We start from the raw sequence: 27,469 nt of genomic DNA, 5'->3' as shown, positions 1-27,469 counted from the left end.
GTCTAACATTATTATACGTGAGCATCATACTGGAGTGTAATTAGAAAGTTCTGATAGATGTACAGAAGGACCAGCAGACAAGGCTGAATGCGAACTGTTTAATGTGGCAGCCAGGCCAACAACTGAAAGAATCGATGGTACGCGCTTTCGATAGAAATCACGCGCGAGATACGCGTCGTGACGAAACGTCCATGGCGGCGCTCGTCGTCCATTTCTGTCGGCTGTTACAGGAGTGTCTGTCTTTGCCGCTGTCTTCTTCAGACAGGATGTGATGACATCACGCAGTGTTTCAAGTGTCTGTAGCAATGCATTGACCGTTACTGGAAAAAAGTGTAGCAATAGAAAAATGGTGTGGATTGTCCTGGACGGATTTATGATGAGCACTGTTTTTGAATAAGAGGAGTGTGTGTGTTTAGAAATTGTTTGATGCTGGTTTTCTGCTTTGTTCAAGTGTTTCTCTTTGCTTTTCCCCCCTTTTTGTCTGACAAACACGTGCTGACATGCCCTGACCTGTTCTGTCATGCTTTCCTTCTGCATGTAGTTTGTTTCTTTTTGACAAGGAACATTCTTGTCTTGAAGATAGTGCTGCTCTGAATGGGAGTAGTGCTATTCTTAATAATTTGGCAATTCGTTTAGCTCAGAGAGTAACCGCAAGGGAGCAGGTGCATGGCTTTATCCAGTCGAGGAACAAAGCGTCATTATTCAGTTATCTTCCTGGCTCTCGGATAGGACGGACATGTCTCGATTAGCTCGTTGTATGTAGCCATTGATGGTGTTAGGATATTTTGTTCTTTTGCGAGTCTCATTTAGTAAGACTTTAGAATTCCTACAATCAGCTCTCATGCATGGTGTTTTTCTGCAATAGTTTCCTATTGCAATCGTTATAGTAGAATAAAGGAAATAATCTTGGGATAGTGATTCAATAAATAACACTGTCAGAGCGTACACGTCCTTGAGCCATGCAGGGGCATGATGACGTCATACCGCGACTCTATTTTTTCAGGTGGACCTTGACCAGTTGAGCATTAGTGGAAAAAACTGTGTAGCCCTGAGACAATAGGCTGACGTCACGACCAATGAGCAAGGCCTGCAGAGGGCGCTAGGATTCACTTGTCTGTTGACATGTGTGTGTGAATGCATTAATTCTGTTCCTAGCAATTGTGTTGGCCGTTAGTGGAAAAGCGTAGCCTCGGTGAGATTCAGTTTACCTCTGATGGGGTACGGATGTATGGTTTCGTCACTGGTGTATGGTGTGTGACGATTCTGGTGGATTTTGGATTTTGTTTGTGTTGGACGAAAGGATGTACAATGAGGGAATGCAGTGTACGTGTCCGATGATGATGTGTGTCTTTTTCACTCTGTTCAAATGTTTTTCTGTGATTGCTTCCCTCTGTTGCACAGCAGTCGTGTGATTTTTCATCGTTTAACAGCACCCCTGACATGTCCTGACCTGCATGCTTTCCTTTGTTGACGGTTTGTATTTTTTTCTTTTTGACAAGGAACATTCTTGTCTTGACGATGACGCTAGTGCTGCCCTGAATGGGAATAGTGCTAGAGCAATTTCTAATAATTTTGCGATTAAGCTAGTTCAGGAAGTAACCGCAAGAGGGACAGATGCGTGACTCTATGGAGGAGATTACGATTCAGTTCCGTGCCTGGCTGTCGGATGGAGTAGACGCGTCGTTCTGCGCTCCTTGTTACCGATACTCTGTGTTGATTTGTTGAGTGGCCAGTCCTCTTATTAGCCATTGATGGAGTTAGGTGTTAGGATATTTTGTTCTTTTGCAAGTCTCATTTAGTAAGACTTTGGAATTCCTACAATCAGTTTTCATGCATGGTGCTCTTCTGCAGTAGGTTTTCTATTTTTGTGCAATCATTATAGTTCTATGAATGAAATAATCTTGGGATGGTGATTCAATAAATAATAGGTCTCCTGTATAGAGTGTACGCGCCCTTGAACCGTACAGATTCATTCTTGGGTGATGACGTCATGCTGCGGCTCTTTTGTTTCAGGTGGACCTTGTCCAGTTGAGCATTAGTGGAAAAAAACAGTGTAGCCCTGAGACAATAGCCCGACGTCACGAGCAAGGCAAGGAGAGGGTGCAGGAATTCAGTTCTCTCTTAGCTTCTCGCTACGCTAAGCCTAGCGCATGCGTAACGGTTGCGGAGAGGCGCCTGCGTCAGTCGGCCGCTGGCTGTCGTCGGGAGAAGATGTGCGGTCGGTCGCTCCGTCGTCCCCGCTCTGCGTCACTTGATCCCTGCCTGTCGTTGGGGTCGGACGCTCCGTCGCCGCGGGGGAAAAGGTGGGTGATTTTCCGATGTTTGCGCGTTGTTTTACCGCGCTCGTGTTAAGTCTTATTTCGCATGTTTAGACTTGTTTAGCACTGACCAAGCCTTTTGTTCGTGTTGTCGCATGTCTAGCGTTGTGTGACTAGTATTTTTGTGGTTCTTGTCATTTGTTAGCTGTTGAATTCTGTAGGTGATGACGCTGTGGTTAGGCCTAGTCAATTAGCTGATCCCCGATGTGTACTGTTTTCTTCGTGCTGTTTAGCAGCAGCGGTTAGGCCTTTTCCATGTGCTCTGGCATGCTTAGACTTGTCGAGCAGTGTTGCAATTTTACCTGCCTCCCGTATTTTGTTGTTCTCTCTCTTACACGCATATCCACATGGTGGTGGTGCCATCTCGTCTGATGTCTTGCAACTAGCTTGCCACCTGCCTCTCCAAGCGTACTGCCCCAGTCACCCGCACCGGAGTGATTTTTTCAAGATGGCGTCGATAATTTTCGAATAAATTATTTCTCTCTGTCTGCTTCCTTACTGTTTAGTTATTTTTTTCTACAACCCAATTTCTACATAGAAAATTCACGGTAAGTATTGCATTGAGTTAGATTTTGCACTATTTAAAAATTTAAATTAAAAAAATTTAAGAAATTTTAAAGTAAAATGTGCAGTACTTGCCATGGATTTTCTGTGTAAAACTTGGGTTGTATAATTACTACTGATGTCTGGGATGGGTTGGGCTTCTGGCCAACAGGTGTGACGATCTATACGAGTGAGTAAATATCGGAAACCTCTTGAAGATGGTAATGGCCCAACAATATCGATGTGCACATGCTAGGTTGTAGGGAGTTGACGCAGGCGGTGCTGTTGCGATTTGGAGAGGCGCTTAATTAGCTCTTGGTCAAGATAGTCATAGGGTTCAGAGGCGGGAGGGTTTACGACGACGTCCCGGATCTCTGCAATGACGGATGCTGAGAGAGACGTTAGCACATGATGGTATTTGGTCTGCTGGCTTCTAATGTGGCGCCTCACGAATTCCGCTTCGAGGAGTACAGACCTAAGGGAGGGGTCGTTGTTCCAGAAACTCGGAAGCTTAGTGTCCTAAACATTTACTTGGGGGAGAGATGGGGATGGCGGTTCGGGCGGCGTGTCTCCTTGGTTAGGCATGATTGCTGGTAGACGTCCGGGCCACCAAAATATAGAGGCCTAGAGAAAGTGACCAGGCAGAAAGAGGTTGCGAGACAAAAGTGGGCGTTTTAATCCGATGGAAGGTGAATGCGCGGGATGAAGATGGCTGTGGTTACCGAGGCGCTGGCGAGCCGCCACAGCACAATTACCCCTGTATTCCCAACCAACCCTGAGGGCTCCTATGTAAGCGCTAGCCCTGAGGGAGGAGAATTTCGTTTCCCAAAGATCCCGTATCTGTAAGGGGGCGCCCTAAGGGCACGCTCCAACCAAGTGAGCTCGCTACTTGTACGCTCCCTGAGGGACGCTCGCCTGGAAAGAAACATGGAGGACATGTGCATTTGTGGATCGCGTCGTGCGATTCAAGCCTTACCCTCACGGTGTTATTGCCATAGTAACGGTGCGACGAATTCAGGACTGAGAAAACGACCTTGAGCGGTACGACGAATATGAATTCATTTGAAGTCTATCGAAGTTGTGTGTGCATGGTCACTACCGACTATACTGAACATCGGAGGGTCACGGACAATCCTGGGTTCTCTTGTCCGCCCATCCAGTGACTGTTACAATCTGGCCGTTTTAGTACAACACACACACACGCATACGGAGACGATGATGAGATGGGTACAAATCATATCCGCAGTACCCGACAGATGTACAGCATCGCAACAGAATAATGACACGAAGTTCGGAAGCCAAACGCAAGCAGAACAGGAGATGCCAAAGCAGCAGACGACAACCGCCGGAAGCGGAAATGAAGCGCGGTTCAGAGCATGCGCGTCTGCCTCGTTCTACGAGGTATCGGGCCGAATCCCCTTAGAGCCTCCCGACAGCCAGCAGTTTGCATAGCGCGTGCACATTTACGTTCGAGAAACGCATGCTGCCCTGAGGGGATGTTTGCCTTCAAGAGACCCTGGGCTACGAGAACCCTGAGGACAAAGTTACGGGTGGTTCAGGAATATGGGCCTTAATTAGGTTCTGATGAAGTGATCGGTGGTCGGCGCATTGGCGGAGGGCTGTGCCTTCGTTTACCGTCGTGCATTTTTCAACCTGGGCCGACTTCTCTAGCGAATTTTTTTTCCAGCGCACGGTGAGTGGCGCGCAGGTGAGGGGCAGTTCGGGTGCTTACCAGCGGGCCGAAGGGCTGAGCGTGCCCTTATCGTTGTGCATTTTTCACCCTCTGCCGACTTCTTTGGCGATTTTTCCGCCTGGGCCACATCAAGCCATCATGCCGTCACACCGCGATTTTTCGCGGTTTCACATTCGCGCTTTTTCAACCTGGCCCGACTTCATTCGTAATTTTTTTTCCTCTAAAACAGCCGCATGGTAGGCGGTTTACATGCAAGTAGGGACATGCACACTCACAACACCTGGGCCAACTTTATTCACATTTTTTCACCCTGAGCCGACTTCAGTTGTATTTTTTCCCGCTACAGCAGCTGCGCGGTGTGTGGTTTACATGCAAGTATAGACATGCACACCACCAACACACCTAAGTGATGCTACCATCACACCTGGGCCAGCTTCACAGGCATTTGTTTCTCCTTCCAATAGCTGTGTGGTAGGCGGTTTACATGCAAGTTGGGACATGTGCACCGGCAACCCTACCAAGCGACGATGCCGTCACACCTGGGCCGACTTCATTCACATTTTTTTGCACCTCGGCAGACATCCTACACCAGCCGTGTGGTAGGCGGTTTACATACAAGTAGGACCATGTGCACCGGTAACCCCACCCAGTGCTGGTGCCTTCACACCTGGGCCGACTTCATTCGCGATTTTTTTCTGCTACAACAGCTGCACGGTGGACGGTTTACATGCAAGTATAGTTATACAAGGGATAATAGGAAAGAAGCTAGCCGAAGAAGAAAAGATAGCCGATAAGGATAGAAGTAAATTTCAAAATGATGCAATGTGTAAGGAAAATGTACGCTTCCATTGTCTCTGCTGTGTACAAAAGGCCACACCGACCCTCTATATCTTGACTTGGGTGGGGGCGAGTTTATGCCCTTCAACTAAATTGTGTACCAAGACCGCGGGAGCATTCCTTTACTCCCTGAGGCCGGAACCTTAACGAAAGTGTACGGGAACTCTATGGTTAGCGGCTTCCCTCTCTCACTTCGAATCCACTAGTGGGTCTTGGATGAAAAAGACATGTTTCTGTGATGTATTCGCTCTGCTTGTTTAGAAAATGTTTGCCTGAATTAATTATTGCTTTGACTTTGTTTCAGATGATAACTCGGTTGATATTCATAAAAATATTCTACTAGTTGGGAAGGTATTCTGATTTCCTCTGTAGAAAACTTTTACATTAATTTGCATTTCAGATATGTTGTTTGTTTGTTGCTGCTGCGTGTAGAAATTATTTTTGCAAGTTATCATAAAAATGATGTAATTAAATTTGTTTCTCGTTTTCGAATGCGTATTGTCTCAATCACTGGATAGACTTGACTTTCTCTCTTTGCTTCAGATGTTCACTCGATTGATATTTTGTGAGTTGGGAATTATGTATGCATGATTTATTAGTTGTGTCCGTTGATTTCTTGATTGATTAACAATAATCTGAAATACATTAAAGTCAGAATGTTTCTCGTTTTGATTGAGTATTGTTTTCACCGACGATAACATAATATTTCTCGCTTGCTTAGATTATATTTGTCTAAAACCAGTTTGCAGTGATACTGATGTCTGTTCGTAGATTTTTTTGCTTGCTACTGTTTGTTTTGGTAGAATTATTATTGGGTTCTTGAGAATCGAATAATACTAACATCTATTTGCGATAGCTGATCAATACAAATTTCGCCTCTGTGCAAACTTGACCAGTTCTAATATTCCCCTTTGGGGGAAAGAATGTGAAAGAGAGAGAGCGAGTCCCCCACTCCATAGATTGACAAAGGACGTGCGGTTTCTTCGCTTTGGGCTGTATAGAGGGAGAGAGAGAGTGACCCCACCAGGCTCAAGTAGCAAAGATAGCTGGCTTGGTTGGATACCTCCGTCAAGGTAATGTTTATAGTGACTGAGTAGGATGAAAATTGTATATTGTTCGAGTAGATTAGGTAGCAATGATGATTTTATGAGAGTTCAAAGGATAGATTATGTCCATTTCAAGTTATTAAATTTGTTATGTATCTGGTTTTGATAGTTTGTTTCGCTATTATTTTCCTGCACGTGTCCGTTGTTTACACGTTGGCAGATGCGTCATTTAGGGTGTTTCTCTGCTATTCAGCGTTAAGTCCGTGCATGTTTATCATTTTGACGGATTGTTTTTCAATTATTTTCCTGTGTGTACCTCTTGTTTACGTGTTGGATGGTGCATCGGTTTGGCTCTCTATTAGCTGTTGAGAGTGTTTCTCATTATTTCCTTGCATATATCTATCGTTTACGTGTGGATGACATCTATTATTCTGCGTTAGATCTGTGCTAGTTGCGGTATTAAATTTAAGTTTCTTGTTTTGATAGATTGTTTTTCAATTATTTTCCTGCATGTATCTTTCGTTTACGTGTTGGATGATTCATAGGTTTGGCTCGTTGTTGGCTATTGATTGCATTTCTCGTTATTTCCTCGCATGTGTCCTATTCACGGCATAAGAAATTGATTACTTGTGTCGTGTTGGAATATTCAACTTAGCTTCCCATATTCTTTATTATGTGTATTGCGTTTCTTCTGCTTTCTTTTGTTTTGTTAAGTTTTTCTTCCAACTTAGCTTCCCATATTCTTTATTATGTGTATTGTATTGTATTTCTTCCGTTTCATGTTTTTGGCAGGATTTTTCTCCTTCACACAGAGTCACAACATAATTCCTGCCATTATTTGGCTTTAATAAATATATTTCATCTTGTACTTTTGTGTATGGCTATGCTTTGCATAACTATACTTGCATGTAAACCGTCCACCGCGCAGCTGTTGTAGCGGGAAAAAATACGAATGAAGTCGGCCCAGGTGTGACGGCCCCATCGCTGGCTGGGGTTACCGGTGTGCATGTTCCTACTTGTATGTAAACCACCTACCACACGGCTGGTGAAGCGAAAAAATATGAAGTCGACCCAGGCGCAAAAAACTGTGCATAAAGTCGGCCCAGGTGTGACGGCATCGTCGCTTGGTAGGGTTGCCGGTGCGCATGTCCCTACATGTTTGTTAACCGCCTACCACACAGCTATTGGAAGGAGAAACAATGCCTGTGAAGCTGGCCCAGGTGTGATGGTAGCATCGCTTAGGTGTGTTGGTGGCGTGCATGTGTTGCGCAGCTGTTGTTGCGGGAAAAATACGACTGAAGTCGACTCAGGGTGAAAAAATGTGAATGAAGTCGACCCTGGTGTTGTCAGTGTGCATGTCCCTACTTGCGTGTAAACCGCCTACCACGCGGCTGTTGTAGAGGGAAAAAAATCGCGAATGAAGTCGGCCCCGGTGTGGCGGCATCATCGCTTGGTGTGGCCCAAGCGGAAAAATCGCCAAAGAAGTCAGCCCAGGGTGAAAAATGCACGACGGTAAACGAAGGCACAGCCCTAGTGGATTTTTTATGTAAAACTCGGGTTGTAGAAAAAATAACTAAATAGAAAGGGAGCAAATAGAGACGAGCAATTTATTTGAAAATCAACGACGCCATCTTGAAAAAATCCCTCCGGGGCGGGCGGCTGGACATCGTTGGGCACGACGGTTGCAGAGACAGGTGGCAAGCGAGTTGCCAGGCATGACATGCCCCACCGTCATATCGATATGTGTGAAAGACAAAAAAAAACAAAAAAAAAAACAAATACTACCAGTGTGTAAAAATGGCAACACTGCTCATCAGGAGGGAAAAGCCTCAAGATGAGCGCTGAGCTGGGCATCGGGGTGCTTAGGCTTAACTGCAGTGTTTGGGCTCATGTTAGTTTACGTGGAACACGAAAAAAGTACTACCTGTGGGTAAAAATGGAACAAAACACTGCTAATCAACCATGCGGGAACTCATACACAAACATAGGTCATGTGGGGAAAAGGCGTAAGACGAGCAAAGAGCTAAATAGAAGTGTGTCAAAACCAGATACATCGGGGAAAACGCCTAACCGCTGCGGCAGATCACTCACCTTTCCCCTGCGGCTACGGAGCGCCCGCTCCCGTCCACAGCCAGGGCTCAGCTGACGTGGCGCGACCGACCGCACGTCTTCTCCTTACGAGAGCGACAGCTGGAATGACGTAAGCGCCACCATCCGCCGGAAGCTCCCGTTTACGCAATGGTCCAGGGAAAATGGAGGGCGCCCAAACCACGTGATCTCCAGGAGCCACTCACAGACGCCCCGAACAGCAGCGCCGGAAAAAAGCTGGGGCCAAGTGCGCATGCGCAGACCGACCTCCTTTCCCAACCCTCTTCCCCTTCTCTCCTCGGGTTTTTTGTCTGTCCTCTCATCCGCCCTACCCCCCCAGCCTCGTCCGTTTGTCTTCGGCGCTTGCTGTAGAGCAATAAGTAATTTACACTGAGGGTAGCGTGCTAGGAATTTGTGTCCTGCCCTCAGATGTAAGCATTTCTGCACAAATACCTATAACAGCTGAGTTCCTGAACACCCCGTGTTCCTAATGACGTCTAACGAACAAAAAACGTACAAACCCTCTTCTCACGAATTTAGCTTTACCATGCGGCTTTCTTCTGCGGAAAATCGGTGAAAAAGGGAAAGGGCAAAAAAACTTGTGCGCACTGGTGCTTGTCTTCAAAAACCGAAGCATACTAAGCATTACGATAAACTAAGAAAAAGACACCCATTTCTGCTATCAGATAATTCGTGCATAATGCTACATACACAGCTGCATTGCCCTTGCGTAAAGAAAGCACAAGACAAGGGCACACAAATTCCATTAAGCGAGCAGGGAAAAGGCTTAAAACGGACCGCTCAGGAATAATGGCAGTCACCACACATCGCTACGAAACCCAGCGGCTAACACAATATAGCAAGATACTAACGGCTGGTAAAATTGTAACAAGAAAGACTGCTAAACCAGCCCCAAAATGCCATTATGACGTCACAAACCAGGAAAAAACCACACGCGCGCGTACGCACACAGACAGCAGCTCAGGAATGCACAAGGAGAGGTGCTTTATATGAATTTCTCCTCACCGCTCAGATACCACCATTTCTGCACAAATACTTATAACTGCAAACAGTTAACTTCATCAACATATCAAGTAAAGTGAATACTGACACTCAACAACATCTAACAAAAAACAAACAACAAAGAAATTCAATTTTTTCACGAACTCACATATGCCAAGCGGCTTTCTTCTGCTCTACCTGGATGCCGACTGTTTCCCCTCATCTACATTCTGAGTAAAAGCGGTGAAAGAAGAAAGACCGTGAAAAATTACACGCACTTGCGCTCCAATAGCTGTAACAGCAAGAAACAGTGGCGCACGTTAATAAACTGAGAAAAGGCACTCACTTCTGCTATCAGAAAATTATTGCATAATGCGATATACACAGCCGCGTTGTCCTCGCGTAAAGAGATCACAAGACAAAGGTATACACAAGTAACCTTATGCAATCAGAGAAAATCACTTCTACTCGGGCAGCATAATACGATATCTGCCGAATTTGTTACGGGTGGAAATTGGAAGCCACTGCTGCGCAATTACACACACACGCACGTACACAGGACAACGCATACAACACACGACGGGGAAAAGGCTTAACACTGAGCGCTCAGGAATAATCGCAGCCTTACCGCACATCGCTACGAAGCTCAACCGCTAACATAAGACGACAAGAACAAGATATTAGCGAAGGGTAAAAATTGCAGCAAGAAAGACTCTCCTGAACAAGTCTAGACATGCGACGTCGTATACAAAATACTGCTCATTGGGGAATAGGTCTAAGCCTGCGACAGATCATCATAGAGCATACACAGCTTCATTTTTCTATTTCGCGTAAGCTAAACGCGGTTTGCTATTTCCTGCTCGGAAAACGACGTACAAATTTTCTTAGGGAGCACAAAAATATAGGGATTTCTACTCTGTGCTCAGATACCAGCATTTCTGCTCAAAAACCCATAACTGCAAGATTAAGCACTGCTTACTTCGTCAACATATCGATCACCCAACAATATCAAACAAACAACCTCACTTCCACTTCAGCTTTTACCAGGATGCTTCCTGCTGCGTAAAAGTAGGGAAAATAAGAAGAGAGTAGTAAAAAATTGCACGCACTTTTGCTCGCATAGCTCAGAGAAAAATAAAATAACGAGGCACACGCTTTATTTATGCTATCAGATAATTATTGCATGATGCTAAATACAGAATTGCATTGTCCCTGCGTGAAGAAAGCACAGGAAGAGGACACACAATTTATCTTAAACGAGCAGGGAAAGTGACTTCTACTCGAACAGCTTAATACCATAAAGTCTGAATTTTTGCAAAGAAAATAAAGCTTGAACAGCGCTACGAAGGTGACAGAAACAAACAAACAAACAAACAAACAAACAAACAAACAAACAAACAAACAAACAAACAAACAAACAAACAAACAAACAAACAAACAAACAAACAAACAAACAAACAAACAAACAAACAAACAAACAAACAAACAAACAAACAAACAAACAAACAAACAAACAAACAAACAAACAAACACTTCTATTCATTTCGATTGATAAATGCGTAAACCACACTACAAGAACAAAGCACACTGCTTCAGGAAAGCGTATCAAATGCATCGCAACAGGACCGGCTCTCATAAAATAGCCTGCCGAAAACGAAGACTTCACCAGGTTCGCGAGGCAATTCCATTAAAAACGCCCTCGGTCTATCCTACAGACAGCCAATGCAAGCGCTGCTACCCTTATTTTTTAAACCACTATTCCACGCAATAGTACATAAATGCATCACTCGTGTCACATGAAAAAGAACTTACTTGTCGAGTGGGATCCCTGGTTCAGAAAAGCGCGCGCGCCCGCGTGCACACACAGACACAGACTCACATTTTCACACTCACACACACAAAGTCTATTCTCACAACCACATAAATCCATATTATTCCTCAGGTCAATAATTATCCTACCATCGTCAAAAGATGGCTCACTCTTGCATGCGATCGCAAAGCGATAGGTCCTCGTTCCGGATGTAATAGGATAATGCCACTCGACCGACGCGAACCAAAAAAGAAAGAAAGAAAGGAATGCACGTTCGCTATACCTCCACGAAGAAAACGATCATCATACAGGAGTGAATTGTCTTCTTCGTTTTCCTTTTATTTTCTTGCACCCATATATTTTGCAAGAATACTATAGAGACCCAACAGAGCAGTGCGTTCCCATCAACACACCTTGGGCTGACCTTACACACCCGAAGCCTTTTCTGAATGCATTCTGCTGGCGCTTGAATAAAAAGATTTATCGCCAGGGTACAACAATGTCAGGTCTGCTTCCGTTTAAGTGATAAAACAGTGCGCCTGCTCGGGGAAACGGATCGCGCGCGTCCAAACCGCGGGGCCCGCGTTGCGCTCGCACGGGAAATCGCGCGCGTCGCGTGTCCAAACCGCGAGAACGGGCTCGCGTGGGGCGCGGTTCGGGCGCACTGTTTTATCACTTAAACGGAAGCAGGGCTGACATTGTTGTACGCTGGCGATAAATCTTTTTATTCCAGCGCCAGCAGAATGTATTCAGAAAAGGCTTCGGGTGTGTGAGGTCAGCCCAAGGTGTGTTGATGGTAGCGCACTGCTCTGTTGGGTCTCTATAGCATTCTTGCAAAATATATGGGTGCAAGAAAATAAAAGGAAAACGAAGAAGACAATTCACTCCTGTATGATGATCGCTGCGTAGAAGCACGGCACCGTTTTCTTCGTGGAGGTATAGCGAACGTGAATTCCTTTTTCTTTTTTGGTTCGCGTCGGTCCAGTGGCGATATCCTATTACATCCGGAACGAGGACCTATCGCTTTGCGATCGCATACAAGAGTGAGTCATCTTTTGATGATGGTAGGATAATTATTGACCTGAGGAATAATATGGATTTATGTGGTTGTGAGAATAGGCTTTGTGTTTGTGAGTGTGAAAATGTAAGTGTGTGTCTGTGTGTGCACGCGGGCGCGCGCACTTTTCTGAACCAGGGATCCCACTTGACAAGTAAGTTCTTTGTGTGTGCCTTTTCATGTGACACGAGTGATACATTTATGTACTATTGCGTGGAATAGTGGTTTAAAAAATAAGGGTAGTTTTAAAAAGGGTAAAAATTGTAAGGGTAGTTTTAAATAATAAGGGTAGCGTTTAGTTTACGCAAAATAGAAAAATGAAGTTGTGTATGCTCTATGATGCTCCGCCGCAGACTTAGGCCTTTTCCCCGATGAGCAGTGTTTTGCATGCGATGTCGCATGTCTGGACTTGTTCAGTAGTGTTGCAATTTTTACCCTTCGCTAATATCTTGTTGCTGTCGTCTTGTGTTAGCCGTTGAGCTTCGTAGCGATGTGCGGTAACGCTACGATTATTCCTGAGCGATCCGTGTGTTTAATGCGTTGTCCTCTGTGCGTGCGTTCGTGCGTGTGCTTTTTTCCTGATTTGTGACGTCATCATGGCATGTCTGGCCTTGTTTAGCAGTGTTGCAGTTCTAGTTTTTCCCGCTGGCAGTATCTTGTTGGTGTCATGTTGTGCTAGCCGCGTGGCGATGTGTGGGGACCTGAGGTCTTAAGCCTTTTCCCTGCTCACCTAAGGAAATTTGTGTATCCCTGTCCTGTGCTTTCTTTGCACAAGGGCAATGCGTCTGTGTATGTGGCACTATCAGATACCAGACATAAGTGTCTTTCTCTTAGTTTATTAGGATATGCTTCAGGTTTTTTAAGTCAAGCACAAGTGCGCGCAATTTTTCGCTGCTCTCTTCCTCAAATCACCGATTTTACGCAGAAGAAAGTCGCATGGTGCAGCTGAGAAGAGGGTTTCTCTGATTGTTTGTTAGATGTTGTTAGGAGCTCGGTATGTTGAGGAAGTCAGCTGTTAAAGGTATTCGTGAAGAAATGCTTGCATCTGAGCGCAGGATAGGAATTTCTGAAGCACGGCACCCTGAGTGTAAATTAATTATTTTGGATGTGAGTCTGCTTCACTGCATGACAAGGCTGAAATGGGAAGAGAGAAAAAATTGGAGCGCTTCATTAATAGTGATCCAAGTAATAGGGCAATTATAGTTTCCATAGAAAGTAGAATTTTAATGGGCTCCTAAAATTATGGTTTTGTAGTAGTTTTTCTAAACTGCAATGCAAGGTAGAAAATCATTAATATGGTGGGAATGCCATCATTGTTCAGTAGTGTTGCAATTTTTACCCTCCGCTAATATCTTGTTGCTGTCGTCTTGTGTTAGACGTTGAGCTTCGTAGCGATGTGCGGTAACGCTACGATTATTCCTGAGCGCTCCGTGTGTTTAATGCGTTGTCCTTTGTGCGTGCGTGCGTGTGCTTTTTTCCTGATTTGTGACGTCATCATGGCATGTCTGGTCTTGTTTAGCAGTGTTGCAGTTGTTGATTTGTTGAGTGCCTAGTCCTCATATTAGCCATTGATGGAGTTATGTGTTTGGATATTTTGTTTTTTTGCAAATCTCATTTAGTAAGACTTTGGAATTCCTACGATCAGCTGTCATACATGGTGCTCTTCTGCAATAGCTTCCTATGCAATCGTTATAGAAGAATAAAGGAAATAATTTAGGGATAGTGATTCAATAAATAATAGGTCCCCTGTCTAGAGCGAACGCGTCCTTGAGCCACGCAGGTGCATGATGACGTCATACCGCGGCACTATTGTTTCAGGTGGACCTTGTCCAAAGGAGCATTAGTGGAAAAAAACAGGGTAGCCCTGAGACAATACGATGACGTCACGACCAATGAGCAACGCAAGAAGAGGGCGCAGGAATGCTCTTCTCTAAGCCTCTCGCAGGTGGTCTCCGCAGAGGGCGCTAAGAGCGCGCGCGTATGCGTAGCTGCCGCGGAGCGGCGTCCCAGTCAGTTGCTCACTGGCTGTTGCAGAGAGCAGACTTACGCTCGCTTGCTCCGCAGTTCCCGCGCTCGCTCAGTTTCTGCCTGGCTGATGAGCAGTCGCCGTGGGGGAAAAGGTGAGTGATTTGCCGCGCTCCTTTTCTCGCTTGTTTGCCGTGTTTAGCGGTGACCAACGAGTGATTTGTCGATGTTTGACTGCGCTCGTGTTAAGCTTTTTCGCGCATGTTTAGACTTGTTTAGCGGAGAGCAAGCCTGTTGGTTAGCGGTTCCCGCCTTGTGTTAGGTGTATAGTGTTGAGGCGCTGTGGTTAGGCCTAGTCGATTGCCTCTCCCCAATGTGTACTGTTTTCTGTTTAGCAGTAGCGGTTAGACCTTTTCTCTCGCGTGCCTAGACTTGTTCAGCAGTGTTGGCATTTTCTACCTGCCGCTAGTGTCTTGTTCTGTCTTTCTCGCCTAGAGCTATGATGGTGGCGCCATCTGGTGTGATGCCTTGCAACTAAGTGGCCACCTGTCGTTGATCTCTGCAACTGCTGGGTGCCAACTACCAACATGGCGGGCGCTGGTCACTCGGGTGTTGCGGAGCAGCTTCTTCGCCGCGGCATCGTTGATTTTCAAATAAATTGTTTCTCTCCACTCTATTTCTATCTTTTTATTTTATTTTCTGCCTATTTTTTATTTTTTATGGACTCTCGTAGTGCACAACGCTCAGCTGGTCTGGACACGAGTTAGACGATCCCCAATTAGTGTGGTGGCTCCCTGGAGGGTGCTGATTAATGTGGAGGGTCCCAATTAGCTCTAATTGCTAATTAAATCGTGTTCAGGACAGTTGAGCGTTTTGCACTATGAGAGTCCAGTCATTACTACTTACATCCAAGAGAAAATGGTGCCGTGCTTTTGCGCAGCAATTATGATACCGAAGGGAATTCACTTCTTTTTGATTTCCTTGCACCCACATATTCTGCAAGAATACGATAGAGTGGAACGGGTTAAATGTGAAGATCATTTGCTACACACTGTAGCTCTCATCATTTTTAAATCAAACCACTTAACATGAGTTCATATGCCTTCACTAAATAGGTGAGCCGCTAATAAGTCAAAATAAAATCAAATAAAATAATCATTCCAGCATCGCTGGCTGCAAGTTTGGGTACCCAACAGAGCAGTGCGCGCCCATCAACACGCATTGGGCTGTCCTTAAACATTCGAAGCCTTTTTGAATACATTCTGCTATCGCTGGAATAAAAGATTTATCGCGAGGGTACTACAATGTCAGCTCTTCTGCTATTTAAGTGATAAAACAGTGTGCTCACTTGGAGAATCGGCAACGGAATGCGCGCGTCGCATGTCCAAACCGCGAGAACGGGCCCGCGTGCAGCTCGCGTGGGGCGCGGTTCGGGCACACTGTTGCCGTTGAGTGGTAGCGATGTGTGGTGATTCTGCTATCATTCCTGAGCGCTTGGTTTTAAGCCTTTCCCCTGCTCGCTTAAAGGAATTGGTGTGCCCTTGTCCTGTGCTTTCTTTATGCAATGGCAGTCCGGCTGTGTATGTAGCATTATGCACGAATTATCTGATAGCAGAAATGGGTGTCTTTCTCTTAGTTTATGAGCGTATGCTTCGGTTTTTGAAGACACGCACAAGTGCGCACAATTTTTTGTTGCCCTTTCCCTTTTTCACCGATTTTACGCAGAAGAAAGCAGCATGGTAAAGCTGAATTCGTGTGAAGAGGGTTTGTACATTTTTTGTTTGTTAGATGTTATTAGGAGCACGGTGTGTTGAGGAAGTCAGCTGTTATAGGTATTTGTGCAGAAAGGCCTGCATATGAGCGCAGGACAGATATTCCTTGCACGCTACCCTCAGCGTAAATTAATTCTTTTGGATGTGAGTCTGCTTCACCGCATGACAAGGCTGAAATGGGAAGAGAGAAAAAATTGAAGCACTTGATTAATAGTGATCCAAGTAACAGGGCTATTATAGTCTCCATAGAAAGTAGAATTTTAAGGCTCCTAAATTATAGCTGAGCGTAGTACGGACTTTTTATGATAGTCTTTCTAAACGGCAATCGTTAATATTGTAGGAATGCAATCACATCATATATCTGTTTCCGTAACGGCGTTCTGTCTAGTCCTCCGACGAGCGCGAATGGAACTTTGCCCCCAGGCTTTCGCGCCTTTTTGTTCGCAGGTGTAGCCTCAGACAACGAATGTATGAGCATAAAAAAGGTTGAGCGCCATGTATTACATAAGCCTAGTGATGATGTTGAGTGTTCCAGGGTCACAATTATTATTTCGAAGAGCAGTGGTAGAATACTGCTGTTGTGATTCTAATGACAATGATAAGCCTTTACACTGAAAATCGCTAAGATCAGTGTTCATGCACGATACTTTTTTAATTTTAATGTAAAAATGAATATCATTAAGAGTATGAAAAATAAATAATCTTGCAATTCAATAAATAGGAGTGCTGCCTTCTTCAGACAGGATGTGATAACGTCATGCAGTCTTTCAGGTGTCTGTAGCAATGCATTGATCATTTCTAGGAAAAGAGTAATCAAATGGTCGATGGTGTGCATTGTCCTGGACGAATTTACGATGAGCACTGTTCTTCGAATAAGAGGAGTGTGTGTGCTTAGAATAGTTGGATGCTGGTTTTCCACTTTGTTCAAGTGTTTCTCTGCGCATTTGTTCCCTTTGTTGTCTGACAAACATGAGGTTTTTCCCATCGTGTCCTGACATGGACAGACCTGTTCAGTTATGCTTTCCTTCTATATGTAGTTCAGTTCTTTTTTTTAAGAAACATTCTTGTCTTGACGATAGTGCTGCTCTGAATGGGAGTAGTGCTAGAATGATTCTTAATATTTTTGCATTGTCCTGGACAAATTTACGATGAGCACTGTTCTTCGAATAAGAGGAGTGTGTGTGCTTAGAATAGTTGGATGCTGGTTTTCCACTTTGTTCAAGTGTTTCTCTGTGCTTTTGTTCCCTTTGTTGTCTGACAAACATGAGGTATTTCCTAACGTGTCCTGACATGGACAGACCTGTTCAGTTATGCTTTCCTTCTACCGGGTGTTTCAGTTAAATCCCCGGGCTAAATAATTTGCGAACCGGTGCACCAATCGAATAACTTTCTTTTTTACAAGTATCTGTCCAATACCGCCTACAAGATGCGCACCGCGTGAATGAGCGGGAGGCGCTCATTATTTATATAAAAATTCAAATGAGTTTCGTGAAAAAAGCTAACTTCTAAAGCAGGGCGCTGTCGGCATTAAAATGGGTACTACCCCTTTTGGGACCTTCAGTGGACACCTTTTAGAGAAAAATCTGCCACCGAAGCGGGTCATTTGTTGCAGTAATTAATTGGTTTCGGTTTACGTATTTTTGTCCCGGCTGGTCGCGGCGAAGCGCAAAAGGACATAAATCATTGGTGTAATTCATTGGTGTACGGACGTAATTCATTGATGGACATGGGAGTGAAAGAGCGTCCTTTTGCGCTTCACCGCGACCAGCCGCGACAAAAATATGTAAACCGAAACCAATTAATTACTGCAACAAATGACCCGCTTCGGTGGCAGATTTTTCTCTAAAACGTATCTACTGAAGGTCCCAGAAGGGGTAGTACCCATTTTAATGCCGACGGCGCCCTGCTTTAGAAGTTAGCTTTTTTCACTAAGCTCATTTGAATTTTTATTTAAATAATGAGCGCCTCCCGCTCATTCACGCGGTGCGCATCTTGTAGGCGGTATTAGACAGATACTTGTAAACAAGAAAGTTATGCGATTGGTGCACCGGTTCGCGAATTATTTAGCCCGGGGATTTAACTGAAACACCCGGTATATGTAGTTCAGTTCTTTTTTTTAAGAAACATTCTTGTCTTGACGATAGTGCTGCTCTGAATGGGAGTAGTGCTAGAATGATTCTTAATATTTTTGAATTGTCCTGGACAAATTTACGATGAGCACTGTTCTTCGAATGAGAGGAGTGTGTGTGCTTAGAATAGTTGGATGCTGGTTTTCCACTTTGTTCAAGTGTTTCTCTGTGCTTTTGTTCCCTTTGTTGTCTGACAAACATGAGGTTTTTCCTAACGTGTCCTGACATGGACAGACCTGTTCAGTTATGCTTTCCTTCTATATGTAGTTCAGTTCAGTCTGCTCCCTTTCTATTTAGTTTTTTTATACAACCCAAGTTTTACATAGAATATCCACGACAAGTATTGCATTGATTCAGATTTTGCACTATTTTAATATTTAAAATTTTTAAATATTTTAAAGTAATTTTAAAATAAAAGTGCTATACTCGTAGTGGATTTTCTGTGTAAATCTTGGGTTGAATACTTACTACTTACATCTATCAGGACTTTGTAATTAAGACTCCACTATGGTGCTCACGTATAATAATGTTAGACTTTTTATAATAAAACCTGTAATTTTGATTGTAATCATATTGATTAAAAATATATGCTTTGATTAAAATGTGCTACCCCATTTTAGTTCTGATTCAATGAAAACTCATATGATTACCGCTAACAAAAATTATTGTGTATGATGTGTGATACCCTTTCAATGCTATTGCATCATAACTGTAATAGTAAGTATAACGTTTGTTATGTGCATCGTATTGTGTTTCTTCTGCTTCAGGTTGTTTGGCTGGGTTTATCGCATTCAAACTGAGTCACAACATACTTTCCTACACTATTGACTTTAATAAATATATGTTCACTTGTACTTTTGTATATGGATATCCTTTGCATGTCTATGCGTGCATGTAAACCGCATACTGCACATTTATTGTAGCAGGAAAAAATTTGCGATTGCAGTCGGCACAGATGGAAAAAATGACGAAAGAAGTCGGCCCAGGCTGAAAAATGTGCGAGGATAAGCGCGCACGCAGCCCTCCGGCCACGCGCCGCCCACCGGTAGCGCGCGGACAACCGTCCACCGTCGCACCTCCCGCCGGACGCGGGAAAAAATACGCGGAGGACACAAGGGGTCAACGGCACAGGGCCCAGGGGTCAATGTTGCTAGCTCTCACCCCCGCTCTCTTCCACCCTAATAGTAATTCTAAGCTCTTTATCAGGACACAAATAGGAAACGTTCTTTGAAATTTTTCAAAAAGTGAAGAATAAGAAAACAGGGCTGTTTAGACTCGTTCCTTTCCTCCTCGTGGACGGCAAGACCTGATCAGGTAACTCAAAAGGGGTCGCGAGGTAAAACGTATTTGGATCTTATAATTAATTAGTATCAAAGGATTTAATTACTTGTCAACAATGAACGCTGGTCATGCCGTTGACGACCCTGGCCTAACTTCACAAAGATGTAAGAGAATGAATCATATGAATCCCATTACAAACATATTGCGCACGTGCTTCGGATGGCTTTGTAAACAATCATTCTATCCTACGTTAAATGAAGTGAAAAAAAGAGTGCAGTTACCTCATTGCGTATTTCAGAATGCCTGCCTGGTCGTCATATGTATCTTCGCTTATGGATCCAATGCCCAGGAAAAAAAAACTGTTTGCAGCCTCATGAAGGCTCCTGAACTCGTCTCGCAAGTCCAGCAATAGCTGCAACAGGAGTGCCGTGCGTCATACCTAGAGCCCATATAAGCATCATGTTGCACAATTTATCGAATTTCCTGCCACAATAGCTTTTGGATTACAGCCTACGCGGTGTACGCAGGCTCACAACTATGGGACCAGTCCTGGTCCCGCGTGCACAGTGTGAGCACTATTTTCTGGCGTACGTTTTCAGAATTGGGGAACACCCCACTGCCCCGTCAAGATTGTGCAAGTTCGTAGCAACTAAGTGCAAGTTGCTGAAGCGATACAAATACGGCGACAGCGTATCGATTGCATTAATCAACGCTCGATTCAAGCGACCCATGGTAGAGCATCGCTATACGATGCATTCTCAATTCATCATTCAAGACAACAAACGAAATCTTCAGGGTTTGGAATAGGACAATTGTAATTTATCAAAATAAACAAGTCTATAACTGAAAGAATGAATGTAATCTTTGTCATCACTATAATGAATTCTATGCATCGCAATGAAAACAGATTGTGTTTAGCATGCTTAGATTGATAACAATGACTGCTGAGGAAAGGAATATTCCACACTACGTGTAAGAATCCTCATGTGGAATGAGTGCTGACAATCAAATAGGTTTTACCCCGCCTACACTCTGTATAACATTTATCATCCGAGCGTTAGAATTGCAGGAGAAGAATTGGTCAGTGAAATTTAGAGGCATGATACATCAATCACAAATCTTTTGGGGAAGTTCATCATATTTTGTGAATTAAATTGCACAGTGTGTATATTTCTCAAACAGCTCGGCTAGCTCCCTTAACCTTGAGCAACGGCAAATGTATAATTCAAAAATGTCTATAACTTCTTTTGACAATATATATTGAAAGGAATGTATTATCAAATGCTGTGACGCAAATGGGGGATTTTACAAGCAAGTCGTGCTGGCGGAGTCTACAATTCTAATCATGCAACCCGCGTACCACACAGCACACATGTGATTATAAGCTAAATTCTAACTGGCAATCAGATTTTAAGAGAAGCGAATCACGCAGCTGTCGTCAGAAATGTTTAACCAGCGTACAATAAACATGAAAAACCAGGCATAAACACAATGGAAGATGTGTAATCTTAATTATAATAAGCAAATATTCCTTTTGAAAACTTATTCGTTATAAGCAGCACAGGTCATACGTAAACGTAGATCCAATGCAGAAAATGTACCTGAGGTTTCCCGAAGACATACTGAAAAAACTATCACCCTATTCATAGTGGCAGAGCATACGGGCACTACAACTGGAAAGGGCGTACTTAAATTTTATAGGTTCTTAGCTCATAGTGAGGTAAAACACAAACTGCACACTAGACATAATTTTTCTTTTTTAAATTTTCATAGTCCAAACTGTACACTGTTTCTTAGAATTTTTTTAACATATAGATTAAAAAGTTGTGCATATAGTCACACATCCTATACAAAGGCTTGTCAGTTTGAATCTATTAAATTTGCAACGTTTCTCGTTTTGATTAAGTATTGTCTTCGTTGATGTTAGCATAATATTTCTTCCTTGCTTAGAAAAATGCTTGTCTAAAACCGGTTTGGTCTGATAATGATGTCTGTTTTAGCTCTTTGCTCGTTTAGTTTTACCTGACGAAATGCAGTCCACTGCATGAAAGCTTGTAACGATTAAAGGAAAGCTTCAGTGTCTTGTATTTTTGTCGTTACTTTTTGATAAATGGACTTTGACCCAACCCTCTATATTCTTCAGTGTTGTTTTGATAGAACTCTTATTGTGTTCCTCAGAAATGAATAATGCTAGCATCTGTTTGCGATAATTGATCAATAAATTATATTGCCACAGTATAAACTTGGCTGGTCTTAAGAATACCCCCTTTGGAGGAAATAATGTGAAGAGAGAGAGAGATAATGGCCCCCATCCGTTGGAGTGACAAAGGATGTGCGGTTTCTTCGGATTTGCTGAATATGCGAGAGGCGTTCAAGTCAAACCGGGACTTTCTGCCTCCTGAGTGTACAAATGGCTTGCGCTGCTTCTTTTTCGTCATTTTCACACGCGACAGGCCTCCGCACTTACCACGTGGTGGTCCAAAGTTTGTGGAAAACAGAAGACACGTGCTGGACAAGATGGCCAACAACAAGTTGAGCGCGCACATCGAACAGCGAATGGTCATGAAGTTTCTTGTGAATGAAGGCGTAAAGTCATCTGAAATTCACTCTCTGTATTCACGATCTGTATGGCGACGATACGCTTAGCCGTAGCAAAGCATTCGACTTGTGCAAATGGTTCCGAGACGGCCGTACATCACTGCTGGACGATCCCGGCCGGGGCGGCTCAGAGCCCAGTGTCAGGGTTCCTCCCAACATCCAACTTGTGGAGCGCCTGATCCTCAAGGACCGACGGATAACATGTCTCCATATCAATAGTGCATATAGCGCGATCAATAGTGCATATTACTGCTAAGTTCTCAGGGATGTGCATAAGGCACTGGAGGGCCTCATCGCCAAAGAAGTCCTCCTACAAGATAATGCACGCCCGCATACCGCGCATCTCACGACACGCACCTTACAGGAAGTTGGCTGGGAGTTGCTGTCACATCCCCCTTACAGTCCAGACCAGAGGCGGAGAGTTTTCATTTTCCCAGGGGGGGCAAGGGCGCACCGCGGGCGGGGGGGGGGATATGTTTATTAAGAAAGGAAAAGAAAGCCAGATGGGATGTCGGCTTGTTATTCCAACAAAAAAGTGAAAGGGGGAAGAAAAAGGCAAAGAAAAGAAGAAAGCAAAAGAAAACAAAACGAAGGAAAAAAGAGAAATGAACAACACAAAACTAAAGTTGAAGAATCACACACTCCGGCGAGATCCTATGATGTATGCAGAACTGGTATATGTAGAAATAAGAGGAATTAACAACAGAAAAAACTAAAGAAAAAGAAAAAAAAACAGAACGTAAACAGTGAACATGTGCACAACTGAAGGCATTACGCCTTTGAGAACTGAGTGCAAAAGGAACAAAATGCATTGAATCATCGGTGTTTGACCCGAAATGCGCGCAATATATGGTCAATGAAATGGAGCAGCGGGAGTTGAACCCGCTCCCAACGGATATGCGTTCCGAAGATCCTACCGTTACACCTCGCAGCTGCTGGTACCTTTTCGACTGCTTCGTTTCATTGATCTGATTGCTTTGGGCGAAATTCAGTCTATGTGTTGTGTCATCCTCTGTGTTTCTTCGCCTCACCGTCTACTGTGATAATGAGTATGGTGGGCGGATACATATTTTACAAATTGCAAGATGCATTTTTGGGGTTGGTGCCTCTTCGCTCTTTTGACCCGGGCGCGCCGAGCCCCAAAGGTTGGTGTCAGTCTCTTAGCGGGACTCCCCGGGGGAGGCGCCCCCCCCCTAGTTCATGTTCCGGGGGGGCAAGGGCCCCCGCGCCCCCCCGCAGTCGGCGCCTATGGTCCAGACCTCTCCCCAAGCGATTTCCATCTCATCGTGCCACTAAAGGCGTTCCTTGGGGGCCGCCACTTCAGCTGCGACGATGAGGTCAACAATGCGGTCCGATCATGGCTGCTACGGCGCCGGTAAGGATTTCTACGCTGCTGGCATCAAAGCCCTCGTGTAGCGCTGGGACAAGGGGATTAGTGCAGCTCGAGATTACGTTGAAAAATAAAACTAATTTGTCGCCTGTAAGTTCATCTTACTTTTGCGAAAAATGAAAAGCCCCGGTTTGACTTGAACACCCCTCGTATATATAGAGAGAAAAAGGCTGTCTCCCCGCTTTGAAGGAAAAGCGAAAAATAGGTGGCTTGGTTGTACCATGTCGAATTTCTGTGTATTGGATAGCTCCATCAATGTAAGGTTTGTAGTGTCTGTTAGAATGAAAATTTCATAGTGTTCGATTAGATTAGATCAACAGTGTGATTTTATAGTGTTGGAGAATGCGCCGCTTAGAGAAACAGACTCGCTCCGACATAACTGTCTGTTCTTTATTAGCATTGACTATTGTGTGTATCCCTCTGTTCTTAAGCCTTAAAGCTCAGCTCCGCCGATTTTCGACTGCGACAGAATGGAGCCATGCTTGGGCTGTGCGTTCGTTTCCGCACAGGGAGCATACATGTGAAAAATTTTCACCCATTTGTTTGTAGTTTTTAAGAAAACAATTTTTTAAATTTCCCTGGCACGGCGGTCCTGTGGTCGGCAAACCTTGACCAATCCCGGCTTCGTCCTGGCTTAGCCGCGCTCGTAGCTTGGCTAACGCCAAATCGTCGATGGGATGACGGAGATCTATGGGCGAAGATGAATGTTTTGGGTGTGTTCCGTGATAATTGCTGTTGTTAATAGCCTCAAAGATAGTTTTGCCGGTCTTCTTTAACAAGCCTTACAGGATGGCCTCGTTGTGCAACGACGGCCGTCGTGAGCGGACATTCTGTGCCCGCACTGTGCTTCATGCTACCAACAAGACCTAACACCTAACGTGTGACGTACACTTACGCATTCTCAATAGCTTTGGCAGCGCACTATGCGCGGACTTGCTGCGCGTGCAGAAAGCACCACCAAAGCTATTGAGAACGAGAACGTGCTCGAAGACGAAGTATTCCTTATAAGAAACATGATAAAACGGTGCGGTGGTCCCCGATAGCTCGTGACAGCTATTTCAGCACGATACAGCGGCCATGACGGAGTGTAAACACAAACTGGTTGCCAGGCAGAGCTGGCTAGGTGTGGCTATCCAATCCGCGCAGTTCCAAGTATGACGTCACAAGTGGAACCGCCGCCCGGTAGTTTTTCTCAAATTTCTCACGAAGGAGTATGGAAATTTGGAAAGCAATGTGCGTTTATGAATGAAGTTGGGACCACGGTTCTGAATATCACAACGTCTTCATACTTTCGGGACAGCAGCGGAGCTGCACTTTAAGTCTGTGCTAGTCACTGTATTAGATTTGTCATTTTTCACGTTTTGATGGAGTGTTTTGCAATTATTGTGCTGTATGTAATTGTTTGTGTTGGAGGATATGTAGGCTTGGATCTCCATTAGTTGTTACTGTTGATTGTGTTGTGTGTCATTATTTCCTTACATCTGTGCTGTTCACTTAATAAGAAATGATTATTTAAAAGTTGTGTCATGTTGGAACAAGGCATATTCAACTTAGCTTCCATTTTATGCTTAAAATTACTTGGATCTATCACAAGTTGTAACTGAAATTGAAACTCCGCTATTGTAATGATAGTGCTCATGTATAGGAAATTAGGGTTTTTATAATGAACCTTGTAACTTTGATTGTAACCGTTTGATCGTTAAATGTGCTGTTCCATTTTAATTCTGTTTAATTGAAAACTGTATTATCACTGTTAATAAAAAATATTATGCTTGATGCTTTGTGTGTGATACCTCTTCAATACTATTGCTTCGTACCTGTAATAAGTAAGTATATTATTTATTATGTGTATTGTATTGTATTGCGTTTCTTCTGTTTCGGGTTTTTTGTCTGTGTTTTTCTCCTTCACACATAGTCACAACATAATTCCTGGTACTATTGGCTTTAATAAATATATTTCAACTTGTACTTTTGTGTATGATTGTCCTTTTTGTGTCTATAATCGTATGTATACCGCCCGCAGCGCAGCTGCTGTAAAGAAAAAAATGCGAGTTAAGTCGACCCATGCAAAAAAAATAGCGAATGAAGTCGGCCCAGGTGCGGGTGGCATCGCTTGGCGGTGTTGCCACCGTGCATGTCTATACTTGCAAGTAAACTGCCCACTGTACGGCTGTTGTAGCAGGACAAATTACGAATGAAGTCGGCCCAGGAAGAAAAATTGTGAATGAAGTCGTACCAGGTGTGATGGTAACATCGCTTAGTGGGGTTGTCAGCGTGCATGTGCTTACTTGCATGTAAACTGCCTACCACACAGCTGTTGTAGCGGAACAAATTACGAATGATGTCGGCCCAGTTGTAAAAATTGTGAATGAAGTCGGCAAAGGTGTGACGCCAGGCGGAAAAATCGGGAATGAAGTAGGCCCAGGTGCGACGGTGGCATCGTTTGGCAGTGTTTGCCAGCGTGCATGTGCCTACTTGCATAGAAACAGCCCACAGCACGGCTGTTGTAGCGGAAACAAATTATAACCAAAGTCGGCCTAGGTGGACAAATGGCAAATGAAGTCGGCCCAGGTGCGATCGTGGCATCAGTTGACAGGGTTTTCTGCGTGCATGTCCCTACTTGCATGTACACTGCCTACCACACAACTGTTGTAGTGGGGAAAAATTTTGTATGAAGTCAGCCCAGGTGTGATGTTGTATTGATTAAGAATATCTTCTTTGATTAAACGTGGTATTCGATTTTAATTCTGATTCATTGAAAACTTGTGTATGTGATTACTATTAATAATTATATTCCGTTATAATAAATATTTTCACTTGTGCTTTTGTGGACAGCGTTGTCTATAGCTTTGCATATCTATACTTGCACATAACCCGCCCACCGCACAGCTCTTGTAATGAAAAAAAAAATGAGTGAATTCGGGCCAGGTGGATATATCGCGAAAGAAGTCGGCCCAGGCCGAAAAATGCGCGAGGGTAAGCGCATGCACAACGCTCCGCACCATGCACGGCCCGCCACACCAAAAAATTCGCGAAAGAAGTCAGCCCAGGTGGAGAAATGTGCCACGATAAGCGCATGAGTAGCCCTTGGGCCACGCGCCGCCCTCGGGTAAGAGCACGAGCAGCCCTCCACCCGAGCGCCACCCACCGCGCGCGGGAAAAAATTCGCTAACGACCCAGATGCGATGGTGGCGCAGCCCTAGCGGGGGCCCCCATTTCTCATTGCTTTTCTCTCCCACGCTATCTATACTAGTAACGCAGGCACTTCTCGCTGAAGTAATGAGAAGTGTTGAGGAAAACCTAGCATAACAGCCGCTGTGGTGAAGAAGATTCACAGGAAATCAACAACCAAGTCAAGTAACTGGTCCATTGGGTGCCAATGAGAAACAATGATTTCCAATTGAACCAATCTGAATCGACGTGTCGTGCAGTGAAGAGCCCCTTCACAGCAGAAGAACGAATTCAGCAATTGGTTTACGATCATGATCGTTGCCTTAGGTGAATTAATTTGAACAAACATGTTGTGCGGGGAAGACTGCTCCGTGCGTAGATGAAAGGAGGAAAATGATGAGACACACATTCGAGGGTTAGAGCAAGTTGGTGAGCATTGAATACAGAAGTTAATCATTTTAATTTAAAATACCTTCCATTCAAAATGAGTTTGAATTCCTACACAATGGGCACAAACTACGCAACTGATGGATTTTAAAGTGCTTAAGCTTAAATCTATATATTTTTTGCAATGCACGGGAGTGTAAGAAATGTTCTGTTCCCCAGGAGCATACATATGGCAATACGCAGGTCAATACGTGCGTCAAGTGGAGTATGCTCTCTGCCCATGCATGATTTTGCACATTGTGTTTGCAACTGGTGAACAGATTAACGTAAACAACATATAGCACAGCATATACGAATAATGTACACTTGTACTTGACACCTG

At 44.2% G+C, this 27,469-nt stretch overlaps 1 protein-coding gene across 3 annotated transcripts in view; it reads right to left on the bottom strand.

The window, feature by feature from the left end:
* The window catches only part of LOC135376477 (uncharacterized), a 135,850-nt gene that overhangs the window by 75,611 nt on the left and 32,770 nt on the right, over positions 1-27,469 (bottom strand). For all 3 annotated transcript variants that reach the window (XM_064608992.1, XM_064608994.1, XM_064608993.1), the window contains exon 5: positions 19,823-19,953. In XM_064608992.1, the coding sequence (XP_064465062.1) occupies positions 19,823-19,953 (131 nt within the window). The remainder of the gene's footprint in view (positions 1-19,822; positions 19,954-27,469) is intronic.

The sequence above is a fragment of the Ornithodoros turicata genome, unplaced genomic scaffold, assembly GCF_037126465.1.
Source record: "Ornithodoros turicata isolate Travis unplaced genomic scaffold, ASM3712646v1 ctg00001117.1, whole genome shotgun sequence".
NCBI lineage: Eukaryota > Metazoa > Arthropoda > Arachnida > Ixodida > Argasidae > Ornithodoros > Ornithodoros turicata.
This window is presented reverse-complemented; position numbering and strand designations above follow the sequence as displayed.